General features: G+C 36.8%; 1 protein-coding gene across 7 annotated transcripts in view; it reads right to left on the bottom strand.

Annotated features, from left to right (window-relative positions):
* Positions 1–16,844: 16,844 nt before the first annotated feature.
* LOC124621768 (transcriptional enhancer factor TEF-1) overlaps positions 16,845–19,889 on the bottom strand; it is an 803,182-nt gene continuing 800,137 nt past the window's right edge. For all 7 annotated transcript variants that reach the window (XM_047147194.1, XM_047147197.1, XM_047147191.1 and 4 more), the window contains exons 11-12: positions 19,526–19,760; positions 16,845–19,330 (exon numbers count right to left, since the gene is read on the bottom strand). In XM_047147194.1, the coding sequence (XP_047003150.1) occupies positions 19,217–19,330; positions 19,526–19,760 (349 nt within the window). In that variant the 3' untranslated portion in view covers positions 16,845–19,216. The remainder of the gene's footprint in view (positions 19,331–19,525; positions 19,761–19,889) is intronic.

Genomic DNA, 19,889 nt, shown 5'->3' with positions numbered 1-19,889 from the left:
ACTCCAAATTTTTCTTTTGTTTCTTTTACTGCTTGCTCAATATACAGATTGAACAAGATCGGGGAGAGACTAGAACCCTGTCTGACTCCCTTCCCAACCACTGCTTCCCTTTCATGTCCCTCGACTCTTATAACTGCCATCTGGTTTCTGTACAAATTGTAAATAGCCTTTGGCTTCCTGTATTTTACACCTGCCACCTTCAGAATTTGAAAGAGAGTATTCCAGTCAACATTGTCAAAAGCTTTCTCCAAGTCTACAAATGCTAGAAATGTAGGTTTGCCTTTTCTTAATCTAGCTTCTAAAATAAGTCGTAGGGTCAGTATTGCCTCACGTGTTCCCATATTTCTACGGAATCCAAACTGATCTTCCCCGAGGTCGGCTTCTACCAGATTTTCCATTCGTCTGTAAAGAATTCGCGTTAGTATTTTGCAGCTGTGACTTATTAAACTGATAGTTTGGCAATTTTCACATCTGTCAACGCCTGCTTTCTTTGGAATTGGAATTATTATATTCTTCTTGAAGTCTGAGGGTATTTCGCCTGTCTCATACATTTTGCTCAGCAGATGGTAGAGTTTTGTCAGGACTGGCTCTCCTAAGGCTGTCAGTAGTTCTAATGGAATGTTGTCTACTCCCGGGGCCTTGTTTCGACTTAGGTCTTTCAGTGCTCTATCAAACTCTTCACGCAGTATGATATCTCCCATTTCATCTTCATCTACATCCTCTTCCATTTCTATAACATTGCCCTCAAGTACATCGCCCTTGTATAGACCCTCTATATACTCCTTCCACCTTTCTGCTTTCCCTTCATTGCTTTGAACTGGGTTTCCATCTGAGCTCTTGATATTCATGCAAGTGGTTCTCCTTTCTCCAAAGTTCTCTTTAATTTTCCAGTAGGCAGTATCTATCTTACCCCTCATTACATTTGTCCTTTAGCCATGCCTGTTTAGCCATTTTGCACTTCCTGTCAATCTCATTTTTGAGACGTTTGTATTCCTTTTTGCCTGCTTCATTTACTGCATTTTTATATTTTCTCCTTTCGTCAATTAAATTCAATATTTCTTCTGTCACCCAAGGATTTCTACTACCCCTCGTCTTTTTACCTACTTGATCCTCTGCTGTCTTCACTACTTCATCCCTCAAAGCTACCCATTCTTCTTCTACTGTATTTCTTTCCCACATTCCTGTCAATTGTTCCCTTATGCTCTCCCTGAAACTCTGTAAAACCTCTGGTTCTTTCAGTTTATCCAGGTCCCATCTCCTTACATTCCCACCTTTTTGCAGTTTCTTCAGTTTTAATCTGCAGTTCATAACCAATAGATTGTGGTCAGAGTCCACATCTGCCCCTGGAAATGTCTTACAATTTAAAACCTGGTTCCTAAATATCTGTCTTACCATTATATAATCTATCTGAAACCTTTTAGTATCTCCGGGGTTCTTCCATGTATACAACCTTCTTTCATGATTCTTGAACCAAGTGTTAGCTATGATTAAGTTGTGCTCTGTGCAAAATTCTATTAGGCGGCTTCCTCTTTCATTTCTTAGCCCCAATCCATGTTCACCTACTACGTTTCCTTCTCTTCCTTTTCCTACTGTCGAATTCCAGTCACCCATGACTATTAAATTTTCGTCTCCCTTCACTATCTGAATAATTTCTTTTATGTCATCATATATTTCTTCAATTTCTTCGTCATCTGCAGAGCTAGTTGACATATAAACTTGTACTACTGTCGTAGGCGTGGTCTTCGTGTCTATCTTGGCCACAATAATGCGTTCACTGTGCTGTTTGTAGTAGCTTACCCGCACTCCTATTGCTTTATTCATTATTAAACCTACTCCTGCATTACCCCTATTTGATTTTGTATTTATAACCCTGTATTCACCTGACCAAAAGTCTTGTTCCTCCTGCAACCGAACTCCACTAATTCCCACTATATCCAACTTTAACCTATCCATTTCCCTTTTTAAATTTTCTAACCTACCTGCCCGATTAAGGGATCTGAAATTCCACGCTCCGATCCATAGAACGCCAGTTTTCTTTCTCCTGATAACGACGTCCTCTTGAGTAGTCCCCGCCCGGAGATCCGAATGGGGGACTATTTTACCTCTGGAATATTTTACCCAAGAGGACGCCATCATCATTTAGCCATACAGTAAAGCTGCATGCCCTCAGGAAAAAATTACGGCCGTAGTTTCCCCTTGCTTTCAGCCGTTCGCAGTACCAGCACAGCAAGGCCGTTTTGGTTAGTGTTACAAGTCCAGATCAGTCAATCATCCAGACTGCTGCCCCTGAAACTACTGAAAAGGCTGCTGCCCCTCTTCAGGAACCATACATTTGTCTGGCCTCTCAACAGATACCCCTCCGTTGTGGTTGCACCTACGGTACGGCTATCTGTGTTGCTGAGGCATGCAAGCCTCCCCACACAATAATGACAAAATTTTTGCGTATGTTCTTTTAACATTCACTAGAAAAAGCCTGTTCATCTTTAACTATGACTTTGTCCTGGAAAATTGGTCACCAATTGTGTTAGTCTGTTGGTCAGTTTTGGAATAACCATGCTGAGAGGCAGCCCAACAGCTAATACAAAGAGTATGAACTGGTGTGAAATTTGCGTAATGAGAGATCATTACTACTTGCAGCACTGGAATTAAAGCATGGATTCTTGTTTAAACTAAATTGATGCCATGAATAGTCTTCCTCATAGCACAAGAAAAACACAATAGAATGTACAAATACTGAAGTCACAAAAATGAATAATGCATATAAGATAATTTTTCTTACTCTGTCCATGGATATTTTTAGAATGTCTGATTTTGCACCAAATTTGGTGCTTAACAAAAAGTCAGTTGTTCGATTACACATATTTATTTAATAGAAGTCACTATTAGGTTGCACTGACATCAATAATTTACCTCTAATTTTCTGTGGTTGCCAATCACACAGTCCATCCACTAAATCTTGATGATTAGCACATATACACACATCAAAAAAAGCTTTCATCACCTCGGTTCTGAGAGTTCCGGAACCTGTACAGAAAATTGGAATAGAGATCAACATAAACATCATTTCCACCCTTTTTATTGCTCGTGAAAACCATACACTGAATGTTGTACCACTGACCTTCAAAGGTGGTAGTCTAGATTGCTGTACACACCAGTACATCTAATACTCAGTAGCACATCCTCTTGCATTGATGCATGCCTGTATTCATCGTGGTGTACTATCCACAAGTTTATCAAGGTGCTGTTGGTCCAGATTGTCCCAATCGTCAACTTCAATTCAGCATAATCCCCTCAGAGTGGTTGGTGGGTCACGTCATCCATAAACAGCCCTTTTCAATCTATCCCAGGCATGTTCAGTAGTGTTCATGTCTGGAGAACATGCTGGCCACTCTAGTTGAGCAATGTCAATATCCCGAAGGAAGTCATTCGCAAGATGTGCATGATGGGGGCACGAACTGTCATCCATGAAGATGAATGCCTCGCCAATATGCTGCCGATGTGGTTGCACTGTTGGTCAGAGGATGGCATTCACGTATTGCATAGCCAATATCGTGCCTTCCGTGACCATCAGCAGCATACGTTGGCCCCACATAATGCCACCCCAAAATAGCAGGGAACCTCCACCTTGCTGCACTTGCTGGACAGTGTGTCTAAATCATTCAGCCTGACCACATTTCTGAACTGTCAAAGTGACTGTGTCTGGGATATAATATCCACAGTCAATGTCTATCATCAGGAGTTCTGGGAACCAGGGTGATGCAAAACTTTTTTTGATGTGTGTGTATTTTAAGATGTCTTCCAGTATGGAAGAAATTATTGCCTCTTCTTATAATTGCTGGCAAAAGTCATGCTTATGAACGAATCTTGGAATATTTTTGCATAATAAATAAAAATATTCTTGTGAGTATGATGAGTTTAAATACATGTATTTTCTTGCGCATTTTTATACATACATCACCCCTTACTACACACATTGTTGATGCACAAGTAAAAATTACGCGTCCTTTTTATGTGAGATCTTAAACATAAGTACTCTCAAGTGAGGCTAAAACAAAAGTTGTTAAAAAAATTGAATATTCTCCAGACATTGCTCTTCTGTTACAAAGATAATTTAAAAGCCTATCTTTGCTGTCTTCTGCAGCAATGTGCAAATTTTTTGTTACTAATGAGGAAAAGAAAACATCATACAAATTAATAATGAGAAAAATAAAAAGGTATGATACTGGGAGCTAGTTGTTTAGGTTTACACAGAAGCTGTCTCTGCACTGCAGCCACCTACACATTGTCCACGGAATCAGCGATGCTCTGTCCCCAAGGGGGGAAGTGTGTAATGACCCACATAGGCTCTATACCTGAGATCTGGGCACACAACTGTATGGCACGCCACAGAAATTGGCAGATGCTAGAATAGTCAAAGGCTGCCACACATCCTCTCCACAGTGCAGTCTACTGGGCAGCTGACAGCTTATAAAGTTGGGTCTGGCTGATAGAGCGCACTGCAGAGAGAATGTGGACGCACCAGTGAGTGGCAGCCTCTGACGGTTCTAGTATCTGCTTTCTTCTGTGTTGCGCCGTGCAACTGCGCAACTGAATTTCAGGTACAGGGTCTATGTGGGTTGCTGCACACGCTGTAGTTCTCTTGTAGTTACAAGAATTGGATATGATAACACAAATTTCAGATATGTACTTGGTGTGGAAGGGGGAAGCAGACAGGAAGGAAAACTATTACCTTAGTGAAGTTAAGTATGATATGATAAAATATTTGCAAAAAAAAAAAACCGTAGTTTGGAGATTCAATTGTTTAGCCACTGTAGCTGAAACTTTTGTTACCTCTAATGAGAAAGCACTAATGTATAAATCATGAAATAGCTAATCAGTCTACTAAGTAGCTTTGTAGTATCTTATGAATATAGGAAAGAGTAAACAGAGATTAAGAGTGGATATAGAATTATTCTCAATAGAACTTGGGAAGCTGCATTTGAAGCAAGTATTTGTCTACAGAAATGGAAAAAAAGTAGAATTCTCTTCAGTAAACACTTAGTACTGCATTTTTGCAAGATTTTTTATATGAGCAGAATGTGACCACTATGATAATAAAGAATAAAGATAAACTCTATAGTCTCATAGCACTGAATAGATCCCTGATGGACAGTCATTAACAACAAGTCTGTCTGGGAAGGCGAAGATTACTTGTAGAAGTGTGTAGAAATGTTATTAATAACATGTGGTTGAATATAGGAGAAATAACATTATAAGATGATTGTTAGATTATGTAATATATCCCAGCTTTGTTACTGAAAGAAACATAGGTAAAAAGGTGTAAAAGAAGGAGTCAGAAAAATAAGTTTGGGATAACTAAGTAAACTCAGTATCTTATAGGGAAAATTTGCCATTAGGATGTATAGAGATAGATGTCAAAGGCTGCGCACATTGGTGAAGATTTAAGATGGGGTGCATCCAATTTTAGGTAAGTACTGGAGAGGGAGAAGGATAGGCAAACCAGGGAAGGGATGGTCTAATCCTTGGTCAGGTGAAACCATAGACAGAAAGATCTGAACCGTTTTGTAAAGGGGGATTAAAAAAGGGACCCATTGAAAACATAAAAAGGTACTACATAGTATCTGCCCATAGGAGAAGGTGAGAGTGTAGCTCTTACAGAGGTAGGAATCTGTGTACTGAGGGTTAGTCACACTGTTGCAGTGTTCTACAAAATAGTCAAAGGATAATAGACTTACATGGCCACTGTTGATTCTTTGGATTTACATTTCTGCACATGTTTAACTTACCACAGATCTTAGTTTTGAAATTGTGGAGAGAGTTGTTGATTAAGCTGTCAACATGTAACTCCTAATGATAAAGATGAACCTAATGATTTTCTTTCTCAGTAAAGAGAAACTTATGCTGATGTGATTAGTGACATGAAAGCAAAGTAAATGCCTTTACTTGTGAGTTAAAAGTAAGATAATAGTGATATTGCTGGATCAAACAGTGAAAATATCTGTCATTTTCTTAGCAACAAAAAAGGAAATGATATACATATAAAACAGAGGGATTATAACATGGAGGGAAATCCCATAAAAACAGAGTAATAAAATGTGAAATGGGGAAATAATTTACTAGATTATAGTATGCATACATACACCAGTATTTGGAGTGAGTGAGTTAAGTGTAAAAGCAGGCTATTAAAGAGACACTCCGTCTTTTATTTATGCGAGCTGAATTACAAGCTAGATATTTTCTAAAATGAAAATGCAAAAGTGGGAGCTAAGCTCTCATAAATTTGATGGTGATTTTCTGTAATATTTACAGATGTGTAATTAAAGGCAAGGTGGGTGATATGTGTAAAGTTGTCTTGGGAAACCAGTTATCCGTTAATTAAGAAAATGGGACTGAAAGAAAAGAAATATGTTTATATATGTTTTATTGCTTAAAGAAATAAGCAGGTCAGTCCTAAGTAACTTAAAATGCAGATGATGATAAGAATTGAATGAAAGTTAAAAATGTTGTTATTTGATGAACAATTTTAAATGTTATGAGATGTTTGCATTTAGTGAAGTAAGTTGAGCTTACACTACATTTCTTGCAACAGTACTGGTATCTGTGGTGTAACATGGCAATTCTGTGGAAGAACACTTAGGCTGATGAAAAATGTTAATGGAAACTGGAAATGTTGTTCAGGTAATTGTTAACATCCCACTGTACATGCTCTGGTTTGCCATATGTGCAGATGGATATATAAGATGGCAGCTCAAAACATTGACAAGGCATGAGAAGTAATAGTCTCTCCCTGCTTTGGAATCCATTTATGCATTGGCATCATGGCCTGGCAGTTCCTTGGAAGCCATGGAGCAACAATGCAATGAGCTACAAAGCGGCCCATCACTACGTCACTTTGTTCAGGCATGGTGCATAGGTAGAACTGTGCAGCTAGCAATACAATTGTTTAGGTTAAACAACAACAATCTGAATTTTATTTTAGTAATTTATTCTGTTAAGAGTTGTAAAGACACAGTTTGCTGGCTTTGAGTAGTTGAACAAAAGTCTAGCAACATTGTTCAAATATGAAAGAGGATACACTTATTGTCATTAAAGTTGTATGCCAAGGCAATCATTATTAAGTAGTAGTGAAATTCAAGGATAAGCATTGTTAGATTTAAAAAGATGAGGGAAGGAGGTAGCTATAAAAGTTGATAAAATCTCTCCTATATAGAAGATCCCTTATTAAAGTTACCTAAGGAGTGGCAGCTTAAGATAAAAAAGTATGACTTAGTCAGAAAGGAAGTTCAAGAATAGTTTACAGAGGTAACGATAAGATACAACAAACAGAGGAATTTTGAAAGTATACAAAATCAAATCTCAGATATGTGAGCCCAAGTAGGGGCATTCGAACAAAGTAGAGAACATGATGAAATAATTTGTGCCTCAAAAATGTTGATGAGCCTTTTCAAGAGTTAGCTGAATAAAAATAATGAGAGGAAGGTGAATCTACTAACACTACAACCAAATTCTTTGGGTGAGACTGTAGAACACCAGAAAGAATTTCAAAGGTTTGTGGGAAAAATGAAATTGGAATTACAAATATCAGAGCAATCTTAAGACATTGTGTCAGTTCAATGGAGCCTATTAAAAAGAATTTAGGTGTTTGAGTGAGCTTACTAAAGTTTATGATGAGTATAGGTACATAAGGAAAAGCCCCAACAAGCTATGACAAAAATTTAAAACCAATGATAATAATTATTAGCGCGGCCGCTGTAAGCGCTGATAAAGATATATTTTGCTGCGCCAGAAGGTGGATAACATATGATAAAAAATTCATTCAATTTTTTTTTGTTAATAGAGAGACTCTGTCTTTAGTTTTCAAGTGGAGAAGATGTATTTTTGTAAGATGTGTGTGGTAGCCATTTGTGTTGTCTGAATAATAATTATTATTTGTGCAAAACCACAAAAGTTTCCTTTCTTCCATGCATCATCTCGATGTCAGCAGCCTGCATTGGTAGAAGGATAAAATCAAACAAGCAATAATTACACTAGAGTATAGAACAGAATACAGAAAGACAATATACAACAAAAAGTTAAAATGAGTTACACATTTTTTTGAAGGGCAACGAGTCCTCTTGAGAACACATCCCAAATCGACAAAGATAGGTAAGTTGAACAAAAAATGACAATTACTACACTCAGGGCCCTATAATATTGCAAAAAATACCTTATCCTGGAGCTTATAGGTTGGTATATGAAAGAACAGGGAGAGACAAAGGTCTCCACCCTCACAAAGAAGACTTAAAAGCTTTTCACGAGTAGTGACACAATGTCACAGCAGTTTTCTTGTCATAAAATATATTAATAAGTAATGTCATAGTTTTATAAGTAAGAAATTTTATTATGTGTAGGCCTATTTTTAAATGAAATGTGTATAAACTCAAGTAATTTTCTTGTTTTGTAAGCAAGGACAAACATTTGTTTGGGAGGAAGTGAAAAAACACAGCTTCACGCGAAGCGAAATACAAACTGGAGCAGCGTACGACTCAGCTGTGCACCCTCAATGATGCATGTTTACGTCTGTACTAGGGAAGAGGAAAGCAGGTGTTGACAGATGTGAAAATTACAGAACTATCAGCTTAATAAGTCACAGCTGCAAAATACTAAAGCGACTTCTTTACAGACGAATGGAAAAAATGGTAGAAGCCGACCTTAGGGAAGATCAGTTTGGATTCCATAAAAATATTGGAACACGTGAGGCAATACTGACCTTATGACTTATCTTAGAAGAAAGATTAAGGAAAGGCAAATCTATGTTTCTAGCATTTGTAGACTTAGAGAAAGCTTTTGACAATGTTGACTGTAATACTCTCTTTCAAATTCTAAAGGTGGCAAGGATAAATACAGGGAGGGAAAGGCTATTTACAATTTGTACAGAAACCAGATGGCAGTTATAAGAGTCGAGGGGCACGAAAGGGAAGCAGTGGTTGGGAAGGGAGTCAGACAGGGTTCTAGCCTCTCCCCAATGTTATTCAATCTGTATATTGAGCAAGCAGTAAAGGAAACAAAAGAAAAGTTTGGAGTAGGTATTAAAATCCATGGAGAAGAAATAAAAACTTTGAGATTCCCCAATGACATTGTAATTCTGTCAGAGACAGCAAAGGACTTGGAAGAGCAGTTGAACAGAATGGACAGTGTTTTGAAAGGAGGATATAAGATGAACATCAACAAAAGCAAACTGAGGATAATGAAATCTAGTCAAATTAAGTCGGGTGTTGCTGAGGGAATTAGATTAGGAAATGAGACAGTTAAAGTAGTAAAGGAATTTTGCTATTTGCGGAGCAAAATAACTGATGATGGTCGAAATAGAGCGGATATAAAATGTGGACTGGCAATGGCAAGGAAAGCGTTTCTGAAGAAGAGAAATTTGTCAACAACGTTTCTGAAAGTATTTGTATGGAGTGTAGCCATGTATGGAAGTGAAACATGGACGATAAATAGTTTGGACAAGAAGAGAATAGAAGCTTTCGAAATGTGGTGCTACAGAAGAATGCCGAAGATTAGATGGGTAGATCACATAACTAATGAGGAGGTATTGAATAGAATTGGGGAGAAGTGGAGTTTGTGGCACAACTTGATAAGAAGAATGGATCAGTTGGTAGGACATGTTCTGAGGCATCAAGGGATCACAAATTTAGCACTGGAGAGCAGTGTGGAAGGTGAAAATCGTAGAGGGAGACCAAGAGATGCATACACTAAGCAGATTCAGAAGGATGTAGATTGCAGTAAGTACTGGGAGATGAAGAAGCTTGCACAGAACAGAGTAGCATGGAGAGCTGCATCAAACCAGTCTCAGGACTGAAGACTAGAACAACAATAGGGAAGAGACATTGACCTTGCGTAAGCGCAACAGGCTAGCTCGCGGCACAACCAAATAGAAACGCTAAGCTGCACAAGTATTAAGACCAATTTCAAAATAAATAATAACACGTAACAACTATATTTACTGTCAGGGAATGAAGGAATATAATAATACATTTATATCAACATGCGAAGTTGCCTCAATACTAAAATATTTACATTGTATCTAGGATTAAAAGAAATCATTCCAGCAAAAACATACAGGATGTGTTAGCTAACAAAAGGATAAGATACCATAGGAGATGTCAAAGTAACTTTCTTTGCTGGGGAAATGAATACAATGAATACAAATGCATGTAGATAAATATATAAACAAATAAGAATGAAATATGAAAAACGTCTGCAAACGAATGTGATGACCGAGTATATGCGTGGCCTATGAGCTACTAAACACAATTAGTTTTTAAGTTAGTTATAAATTTTTTTATATTACAGTGACAAGTGCATCGACATGGCGTGGAAGAAGAGATTTACGACAGGTGTTATAGGTACCAAATGAAAAAACGGGCCACACCTCAAAGAAATGATCTAGTTATTAGTATGTCTATGTGTATATTTTGGTCATCAAGCAAATGAAGAATAAGAATATACATCGTCGCACTGCAACTACAAAACATTTACCCATACCTACTGACTACAAAGTGCACATAAACACGGAGGCATGTGACCTCAAATGCGAAAAATCAGCCAGCCAGCTCACGGAAAGGCACAGTAACATCTTATTTCTAAAGTCACCAGTAAAATAGAAAAATATGAACTTTGTTCTTTTCATCAAAATGTGCAGTCACTAACTAGTAAAATAAGAGAAATCCAAGTCCTCTTAGAAAACAAATTAAAAACTGCCTCATTATTGTGTCTCACAGAACATTGGCTTGATGAGGACAAGTTACATATTGTGTCCCTGCCTAACTTTGTGCTAGGTGGTTATTTATGTGGAAAAATTCTTAAACATGATGCCAGTTGTGTATTTGTCAGGAATAATATAAACCTTGTAAATATAAAATTCCCTGTTGAAATAATGAAGGAAAAAGATATAGAGCTATCAGGAGTTGAGGTTGTGGACACTAAACGAGCCGTTATTTGTTTATACAGAGCTACAACTGGTGACATAAATACTTTGCCAAAAAGTGTAGAATATTCAATTAACAGGCTAACACAAGAAACAGGTAAGTTATTCTGTGTGGTGATTTTAATATTGACTTTGCAAAGGACACCGAAGAAAAAAAAAATGAATTACTGAATCTCTTACAGACATTTAACATGAAATCCACTGTAGAAACAGCAACTCGTATTACAAAGACTTCATCTACCACCATTGATTCGATATTTGTAAATGCAGAAATGAAATGTAAAATAGAAACACTAAACACGGGCTTTGAGGATCACACTGCTCAAAAACTCTCTCTGAGTATAAAAACTGAACTGCAATTTAAACACTGCCTAACTACCACGAGTGGAAAATTCAGTAATGAAAATATAAATCACTTTCTCCGCTACTTAAGCAAAGAAAACTGGAAAGAGATGTATACCGGTAGCTGGGAACACATGGATGTAAAATATAATAACTTTTCCGGTAATTTTTCCTACTATTTTGAATGGTGCTTCCCTCCAACACAGAGGAAAATATTCACAAGGAAAACAAAAAATAAATGGATCACTTCTGGGTTTCTACTATCCTCAAACAAAAAAAGATTGCCCAAACAGCCCACATCACCAGAATTTGATACTTACTACAAAACCTATAAAAAACAAAACACACAAAACTAATGGTAAAAGACATACACACAAAAAAATCCACCAATATGATGAAAGCCATATGGAATATTGTAAGGAAGAAAACTGCAGGAGAACAGGCAGATATCTATAATATTAACTGCCTAATGGCAAAGTCAGCTGTGATAACTGAGCCTACAAAAATTGCAAATAAAGTTAATTCCTACTTTACACAGATAGCTGAACACTTTAAAAATCACAATTTACAGTGTGCTCCCAGAAATCTATCCAGATGTTATATAAATAATAAAACTATTTTCCTGTACCCCAGCAATGAAAAGGAAATACTTGTTATAATCAAAGAACTGAAGCCCAAATTATCTGTTGGTGCCGGGCGAAGTGGCCGTGCGGTTAAAGGCGCTGCAGTCTAGAACCGCACGACCGCTATAGTCGCAGGTTCGAATCCTGCCTCAGGCATGGATGTTTGTGACGTCCTTAGGTTAGTTAGGTTTAACTAGTTCTAAGTTCTAGGGAACTAATGACCTCAGCAGTTGAGTCCCATAGTGCTCAGAGCCATTTGAACCATTATCTGTTGGTACTGACAATATCCCTGATTACAACTTGAAGAAATGGGTTCTTTCATAGCCAGGCCACTTGTTGACATCTGTATCTGTTCTCTACCAGAAGGAGTGCTCCCAGAATAACTAAATACAGCAAAAGTTAAACCTCTGTTCAAGAAAGGAATAAAAACAGTGTATAGAAACAGATGAAAAAGCCCCAACAAGCTATTACAAAAATTTAAATGTTATCAATCTCATGTTGAGGCAGTAATGCCCATTCTTCCTGCAGAGCCATTCACAATCTTGGAGAGTTGATGTTGGATGCTGACTTGATGCAAGCTGTCTCTCTAGTGCATCCCAGACATTCTCTATGGGATTCAAAATGGGAGAGCGAGCAGGCCATGCCATGTGTGCAATATCTTCCGTTTCCAAGAAAAATTCAACCACCCATGCTCTACGAGGTCAAGCACTATGATCCATTAGTACAAAGTCTGGGCCCACAGCAACTCATAACAACAGCAAATGAAGTCCCAAGATTTCATCACGATACCTGACAGCAGTTAAACCTTGCCGATTCATGCTTACAATTTCATGAAGAGGGGTTCAAGCAGTAAACATAAGCGCTGCCCATGCTACTACGGATCCTCCTCGATAATCAGCCTCTTTCCACGATGTTTGAATCCTGAAATCGTGTTCCAAGTTCCCTCTAGATGCGAATCCACCGAGAATCTCTCCAGACTAAATCAGGGCTCATCTGTGAAATTAACATTGGCCTACTCTTCAACCGTTCAGGTGGCATATTGATGTCTCCACTCTAGACATTCCCTTCTTTGGAGATGTGTCAGAGATAGATAAACAGCAGGTCTCTTGACAATAAAAGCCACTCTACCAAAGCCTTCTGCACCCGTCTGCCTCGATACAACATGTCCAGTGGATGCAAGGTCACATGGTAGTTGCCATGCAGTGCTAAGGCAGTACCGTCATGCTTTTAGAGCCAAATAATGGTCCTCTCTTCTGAAGTCACACATGGTCAGCCCTGTCCTGGTCTTCAGGATACAGTTTTGGTCTCTATAAACTGTTGCCACATCTGAAAAACAAGAGAATGTTTCACACTAAGCCATCGGGCCAAATCAGTTCGTGACTGTCTGCTTTGTTTCTTTCTATGGCACTCCCCTGCAGAGAGTCTGGTTGGCATGTTCTCAGTGTCATACAGCACTGTCTGTGACTGTGTAGACAGCAATTGTGGTTGTTGGGCTACCCAGTAAACACTATCTCATTTCATAGGTGCCCTGACATCACCGTTGGCGTGGTTGTCCGCTGACCGGAATGGCATCTTCCGTGCAGAACATAATTGTACGGACATCTGGTTGACAGTTTGTATGATTACATCGTGAATCAAACACAGGATGAGGAAATAGCAGTTTGTTACCTTAATTTTGGACACCAGTGTATATGAGCAAAATCAAAGTTTAATCTCAGTTTAATTAAACAACAATAAAATAAACTTAGATTATATGAGCTAAATCACATTTCATTATATCACTCTGTTGTTACCCTACAGTAAAGACCAACTTGAAGTGCTAAACAGTATATTTGCATTAGATACCTATAACTGCTTATTTGATTACTAATTATCTTGTAGATAATTGCCTCATTGTGAGACTGTGCTGCTAGCTCAGAATCTGGCTCATTTTCTGCATGAATTGTAGGTTTTTTTTCTTACCTAGCTTGCTGTTCACTAACTAGTGCTCAGTTGGATGTATGACAACACAACTTCTTACAGTGTTAAGCTGAAACAACAATGAAGGAATAGGTATGGACTCACAATTGTAAAATAACAATGGAACAATACAAGACAATTTTATTTCTAAGTGATGCACTTTATACATAGGGGTGCGTGATTGAGGGCTAATAAATAAAATGGTGACTGGGGTGGTTGCAACTGGTTTTGTTAAATAGCTTTTTGTATGCTTTTGTAGGTACATAAATCATTGTTCATATTAGAGTGGAACACAATGCTTCTTTAACTCCAGCATTAATGAGCATTAGTTGGGATCATACATATGTGTACCCACTTTATTTACTGCTATTTTGGATGGACATTTTACTTGTCACACATTGGTTGGTTTGAGAAAGGGTGTATCCCAAAACCAGTCACCAACAAAATAAACACCCACTTAAGTTGCAACACTAGCTGTCTCCTTTTGAATCACAATACATGTTATTAACCTGTGATCAGGCACAGAAACCCAACCACTGTGTCTTCCTCTACATATGGTCTTGTGTGTTAGAGAAACATGAGGTTAGCACACCCTTCTTCTAATCACTCATGTTGTCTTTTGAATTGGAACCATTACTTTTCATTCTAACAGCTCCTCAGTTGTTCTTCCCAATATAATTGCACACTATTCAAGGCCACCCATGAAGGAAAAGTGCTTCATGTATGCTTTCATACGTGCCTGAATCCTTATTAACACTGCTGTAGCGCAGTACTTATTCATCATATTCGATTCCATGGGAATGTTTGTGCACCACGACCGTGATGTAATTCAGGGCAGAAAGAAAGTCAGCATTGGATGTAATGTCATCCGCCTTTTTCACTGCACTGCAGATTTAGATATCAACGGACATTGCAGCTATCATCAGTGCATTAAAAGTAGTCATGTAACCTGAATGTAATTATAATGACACATTTTCCAATGTAACTCATGCATGTACAAGCATTAGTCCAACTAATGCTTGTACATGCCCGAGTTAGAGTGGAGAGTGTGTCATTATAATTATGTAAGCCTACACAACTATTTATAATGCACTGATGATAGTTGCACTATTAGCTGAATCTAAATGTGCAATGCAATAAATAAGACAGAAGAGCTGTCCTGCAGTACTTGTTAATAAAACTCTGATCAGATCCAGGGGCTCACCCACCATTGGTCAACCACTATGTTATCCTCTGCTTGTGTCGCTTGACATCAATGTGGGTGTTCAGACTGCAACATTCTCTCACTTAAAGCTGTGAAAAGTGATGTATTGACTTCGAAATTGCTTCAAAGATCCCTTCATTAGGTCACTTTGCCTACAACGGTGAAGCACATCACAACCAGGGTTTTTGAGGCGTACATAGGAACTGCTAACTGCAGAAAGGGAACAAGTTTACTTCCACTCATTTTACAGGAGAGAGAAAAAACTGATTTATAGAAAAACTCTAAAGCAAAATTATTCTACATTTTTCTACAGACATGCAGCTGCAAGGTACTTTAGATTATCTAATTTTTATGCACCTTTGTGTTACCAGCAGCGTAAAAAAATTGTTTTTTGGAACTGGACATGTTCCCTTGTTTACAGTTACCAATGTAAAATATAAATGAAAATCCTTGTATTTGTAGAATGCAAGTTTAGTTTAGATATTTTCCTCACCTTTAACATATTTTAGGCATTATTACATCAACATAAATACACCGACTTAAAAATTCTCCTCAATTTCATCTCTCTCTGTTGTTGGATATGTCAGAATTTCGTTCCAAAACTGCATCTTTTCTTCCAAAGTCCAAATTAATTTATTTTTTTAAATATAATCCATTTTTAAGATGTTTGTGCATAGTTTGGCTTTGTAGGCAGGTTCCTTGGGAAGTTCAAAGTTCATCCGAGTATTCCTCAAATAAAACTATCAGCTGGCTGGCTATTGATGTTGATCTTACACTGAGCTACCTGTGGTGTATCTTTGTTGAAACTAAATTCATGATACTTTAATAGGGCTAAATAAATTTTTTGCTCTTATGGAACGCCTTTTCCATAAGAATCATTACTAAGGCAACTGTTTTCATAGAATTTTGGCCACCAAGTATTCTTTCTATTTTCATAAGAACACTAAATTTATCTTTCTTCTGTGAAGAATCCAATACAAGGTGTATTCAGTTTTCTCCTGATGGTGCCACGACATGTTCCCTGTTTGCAGTAAGCAGTGAATTATAGTTGTTGCTAGAGACACTTTAATGACTGTGGATGAGTTTCATATGTGCGGTAAATGACAGGCTTCCCAAGTTGGATTTCACAAGAAAATGAATTTTAAAAATTCTGGAGATGTTTACTTTCTGCTGTCAGCAACTCGTATACTAACCACAAGAGACAAAATATAAAGGAGACTGTAAAGTACATTTAGCACCTGCTGCCATCTGTTATATAAGAACATCCCATTTTTCCATAGTAGCATAACCAAAACCAGTGTCATCTAGAGTATATCTCTTTAATTGGTTGAGTATTTTTAAGTGGAATGTTCTAAATGTACAAAATATAAAATCTTTCATACCTCCTGCACTGACCAGCTACAAATTGCTGATCCACAATAAAACAGCATTGTTACAGTTTTAATCTCCACAGCACAAATATTAGTTTCTCCTGTGAGCAACATCACAATTGTTCCTAGACTGTTACAGTTTTGCAAGTTCATTTTGGCACCCAAGGTCTAATCAAATTATAAAATGGTTAACTTTTAAGCAGTCAAGACTGACTTGAATTTAGTCTTTCAAGTGGCATAATACTACTACATTCATGTCATTATACATTCAGGACATAAGTACGGGGGAGTTGCCTTTGTGAACATGTAACAGTGAAAACCGGGAAATACGAAGTGTCATGGGATGAAAGGCAATTAAATAATGAAGACTGATTATCAACTGTACAAAAGAGTCCACTTTATTTTTTCATAACTTTCTGTTTTGTTCTAGTTTTGCTGCCAAATACAAGTAAGGTGAAACACAAAAATAGTACAAACAGGTCTCTTACTTTCAGGGCTTGAAATAACAATTTATTTAAAGATACTAAGAGTGAAACAAAATAAAAACCCAAACCAAATAAAAAGCTGCAAATAAAGGAAGGACCCATAAAATATAACACAACACAATCTCACATGCAAAGTAAATAAAATCTGGTAGTACTAACATGCAAGTTCAACTCACAACACAAGAATCAAAAGTTTTAAGACACAAGAGTTACAACAAACTGATGCAGAATTGCATCCTGAAAATCTCTCATGTAGTCATACATGTGACATTGCACTAATACAAATGAAATGCCAATCTTTACTCAGTTTGGTTAGCTACAGCCCACAGGCTCAGAGAGAAAGTCATTTTATTCCAACTGAATACAAATGTATCACCATCAAGGAAACTGCTGTCAAATATTCAAACATATCACAACAATCATTTATATATGGCAACTTAGAAAATTAAAAACTGCTTTGTACAAAATGTGTTTAAAACACTTATTTTTCTAAGCTAAAATAAAATATAAACTATAAAAAAGCTCTCCATGTCTTAACTATAGTCACAGGATACTATGAAAAAGAATATTATTTTACAAAAAACACACTAAACAGAAGAAAATGAAGTTATCAATAGACTATCACATTATTACTCAATGCATTAAAATATTCTGTTCACTTCTACAGGGAATATTTAAAATATAACTGGTCAAGAGTGAAATTACTTTCAAATTAAATAATATCAGTAAGTTAAATTCTATTTCTAAAGTATCCATAAAACATACATTAATTAAGTTTAGAATTAATTTAATAAAAATTTACATAAAAGCTCTGCTTTTCACATTTCTGTTTCTTAATTACAGTCACATAAATGGCACAGATTATTTTTAAACTGCTGGTACGAGGCAGCAGGGTAAATTATTTGTCATGCACATATGATGAATTGTGTACAGCGTATAGAAATTTTTTGTACAGAAGCCAGGATCCTCAGAACTTATATTTTGCTGTTTTTCCACTATGAACAAATACTGAATTAAGCGTTCTATTTTCATGTCATTTTGAACTTTGATCCCTAGTTCAGAAACCTGCAAACAATAGAAATCAATACAGGATACAACATGACGACTCCAACAAATCAGAAAACTCCTGCCAAATAATTGTGCCAAAATAAATCCTTGTAATATTTTGCAGAGAAAGCATTGGCATAGGTAAAATTCAGTCAACATGAAGAGTACAGAAAAGGCACTTACTCAAGTGCTACACCACAAAGGAATAACTAATCATAGAAATATCTTAATCTTTTTCACACTGTAAAAGTTTACCATTGTGGCATATAGCATATTCTTCTTATTATACATATATTTATCTCATTAAGTACAAACAAGAAACCTCTACTGTGATATGGCAGTTCCAGATATGGCCAAATCCTTCTGGAAATTCAGTGTTATAAATGTTTTAGCCAAACTGCTGAATAGTTGTTTAGTCTTCTCTTGGCACAAGGAAAACACAGAATTTACTCATCCATGTAAACCTATTTACAGCAATGACTTTTTTTTTTTTTGCTTTCAATTGTATTAGTGAAAGAGTGCCCTACATCTTCACAGAAGATATTTTTAAAATATATATAAATATGTATGTATAGTATCCACATATATACATACATAGTGATGCTGATTTCATTAACAAGCACATGTTTAAATGCCAGATTGTAGTTAAATACATATAAAAGAAAATATTCTATCCACAGTATGTTCCACTTTCATTTTTAAGTAAACGCACAGCTGCCACCGTGTAAAATACTACATAATTTTACTTCTCACCACGAAAATATTTGACTAAAACAGAGATCAAAAATTGCCACTCGATTTAATTTTCATTTACTGTTTAACTTCATTAGACTTCTTTATATTTCAAATGGTGTAGATATTAACACTAGGGATGCCATGTCGATTGCAACTATATACTTGAGTATATAACTTTTCAATCTGAAAGTGTACACGCCAACTGACAAACTCCTTCCAATAACAAATTTAACTCTCATTTGATCACAATAAAAATATAATCTAGTGGTGTAATTCGAGCTTCAATACCAACTTAGTACTATCACAAACATTCTGTCATCTGGCATCCCTGGCACCGCTGACAAGAGTCCAGAACACTTACTGTGGAGGAGCTGTTTGCCCACCCACAAGGGTCACTTATAACAAAAATAATACTTGATGAAACATTAATGTACAGATGTCAGCGGTTCTAGGCACTGTTGGAAAGTGTTTCTTTCATTTATTCAGTCCTTCACCAGCCTATAGATATGGTGTTGAGCACCATGTTCAGAAGTTGACACCTCAAACACATAAGCTGTACACAGGAGAGTTTCTTGGGTTTCACGATTTGTGACCACCTGGAAAAGAAAAATAGCACATTGTATATATACTGAAAATCTGTAGCACTCATTCATGATAATTTTAAGCTCTATCAGACAATTATATAACTTTCAATTTTTTTTTTTCAGAGTTTGCCTCTTTTAAGAGAAACATGTACAATGGAGCAGTTACAATTAAGCTATGTACTCTCAATGTCTGTAGGTGGGACTTACCTGTAGGATAGTGAAATTCTCAAGTACACTGTTCATCATGTACTTTTCAGGCAAGTGTTTCAACTTGTGGATGAAGTTGATCATGTATTCACACATTGGTGAGCGATGAATACGGTACACAAACCGTCCATTTTCGAACCTTGCATATTCTGTTTCAACCTTTTCCACTACTTGTTTACCAAATGAACATACCTTTGTAGAACAAGTAATAGTCATATTTTCATTACTTTCATACCTGCAATAAAAAATTTTTTTCTTAGAAATAGCAATTCTTATTATAAATACAGATGAAGTAACAGTTATTGTCAAATATTTGTGATAGTCAAATACTTGTAGTTTTGTTCACATCATTAGTAAGTGTTGT

This window comes from Schistocerca americana, chromosome 7 (assembly GCF_021461395.2).
Source record: "Schistocerca americana isolate TAMUIC-IGC-003095 chromosome 7, iqSchAmer2.1, whole genome shotgun sequence".
In the NCBI taxonomy this organism is placed as follows: domain Eukaryota; kingdom Metazoa; phylum Arthropoda; class Insecta; order Orthoptera; family Acrididae; genus Schistocerca; species Schistocerca americana.
Note: the sequence above shows the minus strand (reverse complement) of the source record. Positions and strands in the feature narration are given on the sequence as shown.